We start from the raw sequence: 2,822 nt of genomic DNA on the forward strand, positions 1-2,822 counted from the left end.
TATTGTATTACATTAGAATATTAATGCCCTTGGGGATTTTTTAGTTACTTTTGGGGAGAGAACCGTTTTGTCCTATCCATTGGAGTTGGGAGCAAGAGCATACAAAAGAGCATGAAGAAAAATTCTGCCGGTGTGGGTGTTTGCTTGAGGCTGAGGGACTAGGAGAGGCACCAAAGGGTGTGCTGCATTCATGGTAAAAGCCCCAATAGCCTCAGTGTAAGAATATCCTGTAGGCAGGTGAAGGATGACATGACTCACTTTGATGATGACCTCCTAGTAGTTCAGCTGAGAATCCAGGCGGGACAAGATCTGTGCAGGGTAATTGTAATGGTAGCTAGTCAACCTTCCTATTGCTTAGCAGGAGAATTCTGGCTTTTGTGCTGGTGGTGTCAGGCAGGTGTTGGGAGAAGGAGTTCCATAACCATTTTCTCTGTTCCTGGCAGCTGTTACAGGAAAGCTGCATTGGGACATACATGCTCACTTCCAGGGTGTTCTATACTCATCTATAGCTGCTGCATGGATAAATTTGGTGAAAAACTTGAAATCTTATTACCATGATTATCATTAGAACTCATGTTAGGGCTTTTTGTTTTTAAAACAGGGATACAAAGAAGAAACAGAAGGCTGCTATGTGCAAGGTTAGTGCAAGCCCCTTACCTTCACCCCATTTAAATCCTGAAGAGAGAAAATAGCTAAGCTGTAGTGATAACTTCCTGCAGAGAAAACCATAATTATGGGGCCCAGTTATTCTTCATAAGGGGCAGCCTTGGAATAGCATGGGTGCTATTTTGAATATTTGAGAAAAGAGTGACATTCAACATGAAATGGAAATGATTCTGTGCTGCTGGGATTGGGTCAGTTCCTTGTAGGCATCAGTTGCCCCTGGGGATAGCCTAGTGTCCCCTCCTGGGTGAATTTGGGAAACACTTGAATCTTGTAGTTGTTGCTGACTCTCCCACCAGCAGGGGACCAAATTATGCTCTTGGGAGAAGCAGGAGGAGTGGGGAATCTTCTTTTCTCTTTAAGCTTCCAATCTCAACTGCCTGATAACTAGGGAATTGAACTATCAAGATTTCCTGGAGTGGTTTAAGTATGGGGGGCAGGATGAAGTCTTCTGTACAGAGCGAAAGAAAAGGGGGGTAAAAACCATGATGAATAGGTGCAGAGAGGAGTGGCTAGATCACTTCCCAGGGGGATGAGCCTCTCACATGACTTTAAGGTTATGCAAGAATTGGGCAACATTTGGCCAGGGTGGAGAGGCCTTGGCAAAGGCATTTGTACTTCCAATAGATTCCTATCTCCTCCATGGGGGAAAAACAAGTATTTAAAGTTCTACACTGTGTTTTAGGAGGAAGAAATGGATTACCTTACTAGCCTAGCATACTTCATTTGTACATATTTGGAATTCTATTCACTAAGCACCCACTGTAGGAAAGGCACTGGGCTGAAGATCCCAGAAAATTAAAGGAGACACCTTTGTTCCTGCTCATAGGAAGTATAGTCTAGTGCGGGCCAGGTAGGGGTAGGATGAGCATACAGGTGATAACACTCAAGACAAGAGATAGTAAATACCCCGATATGGAAATGGGGGAAATGGTTGTAGGGATTCTGGAGAGAAGTGAGAAGGATGTGGTAAGCCTGCAGGCCCTGGAGCCAGATTGCCTGGGTTCCAGTCCTAGATTTACCCCTTAGGAGCTGTGGTATCTTGGAGAAGTTACTTAAACACATTGTACCTCTGACTCCTCAACTGCAAACTGTGAGTCACTGTTGTATCTATGCCAGTAGGTAATGGCTTACTGCCTATAAACACTGGTCTTGGCTTCAGGACCAGGAGGGGCTGTGCTGACCTTGAGCTAGTGACCCAAAACCTCCAGGTCTCAGTTTCCTCATCTGTACAATGAAGGGATTAGACTGGATAAATGCTAACATTTTCTTTATTCTAAAGTGCCATGATTTCATGGTTGAATATATACTCAATTCCTGTGTGTGCCCAGTACTATGTTGGCATAATGAAAAAGAGAAAAAGTAGAATATGTGGTCCCTGCCCTCGGGGAGCTATAATCTAAGTGAGGAGAGGACATTAATATACAGGAGAGTGCTAGAGAATTAGAGAATATTAGAAATTAAAAACTAGGTGGTATGGGCAATGAGAAGATAGGAATAGAGATTTTAGAATGGACCAGAGGAGTCAGGAGATTTGATAGTAACCTATCTAATGTTTAGAACCACAGCGACTTTAGAGACAGGAGCTCAGATTTGTTTACAAAGTCCATGAATTCCGAAGCTTGGAACACTGCCATTAATATTTAAGTTAAAGTTGAACTGCAGAAAAACTAAGGCTACCTATTTGGAATGTAAGGTGGGACACAGTTTTTAAAACTCCTTGTCTAAAACCAATAGTGTAGATGGAAGCTATAAAGGGGCTCAAAACAGCTTCCCATATATCCTTGGATGATAATTCCATTAGAATATAGTCCCTGGCACAGAGTAGGCACACACAAAAATTCATCTGTTGAGTGACTTGTGGAAAACACAGTATTCTGCCCTGTTCAGCTCTGAACAGCTGTGGGCACCATGGTGGTGTTCTTAGCCCCACCTCCAGAGGGCAGTGCACAGAGGAGGCCCTGCAGAGCCCTACGTCCACATCTCTGGGAAGAGCTTAGTATTGCCTCCTGCCTCCTGAGCCAGCCCTCTGTCAAAGGGGAATTCACTGCTCCCAAATGTTAACCCACCTGGGGAGGGGGGCTACACGTACTCCCTCCCCAGCATTGTCTGAACTTTGGTTTTGAGAAAACTTGGCATCAGCCTCAAATTTCTCTTCC

General features: G+C 44.1%; 1 protein-coding gene across 1 annotated transcript in view; it reads left to right on the top strand.

The window, feature by feature from the left end:
• The first annotated feature begins 1,578 nt into the window (after positions 1 to 1,578).
• Positions 1,579 to 2,822, top strand: part of EPAS1 (endothelial PAS domain protein 1) — a 59,252-nt gene continuing 58,008 nt past the window's right edge. Inside the window, exon 1 of the mRNA XM_017512714.2 lies at positions 1,579 to 1,632. Coding sequence (XP_017368203.2) covers positions 1,579 to 1,632 — 54 coding nt within the window. The remainder of the gene's footprint in view (positions 1,633 to 2,822) is intronic.

Source organism: Cebus imitator, unplaced genomic scaffold (genome assembly GCF_001604975.1).
Source record: "Cebus imitator isolate Cc_AM_T3 unplaced genomic scaffold, Cebus_imitator-1.0 Scaffold476, whole genome shotgun sequence".
NCBI classification, from domain to species: Eukaryota; Metazoa; Chordata; class Mammalia; order Primates; family Cebidae; genus Cebus; species Cebus imitator.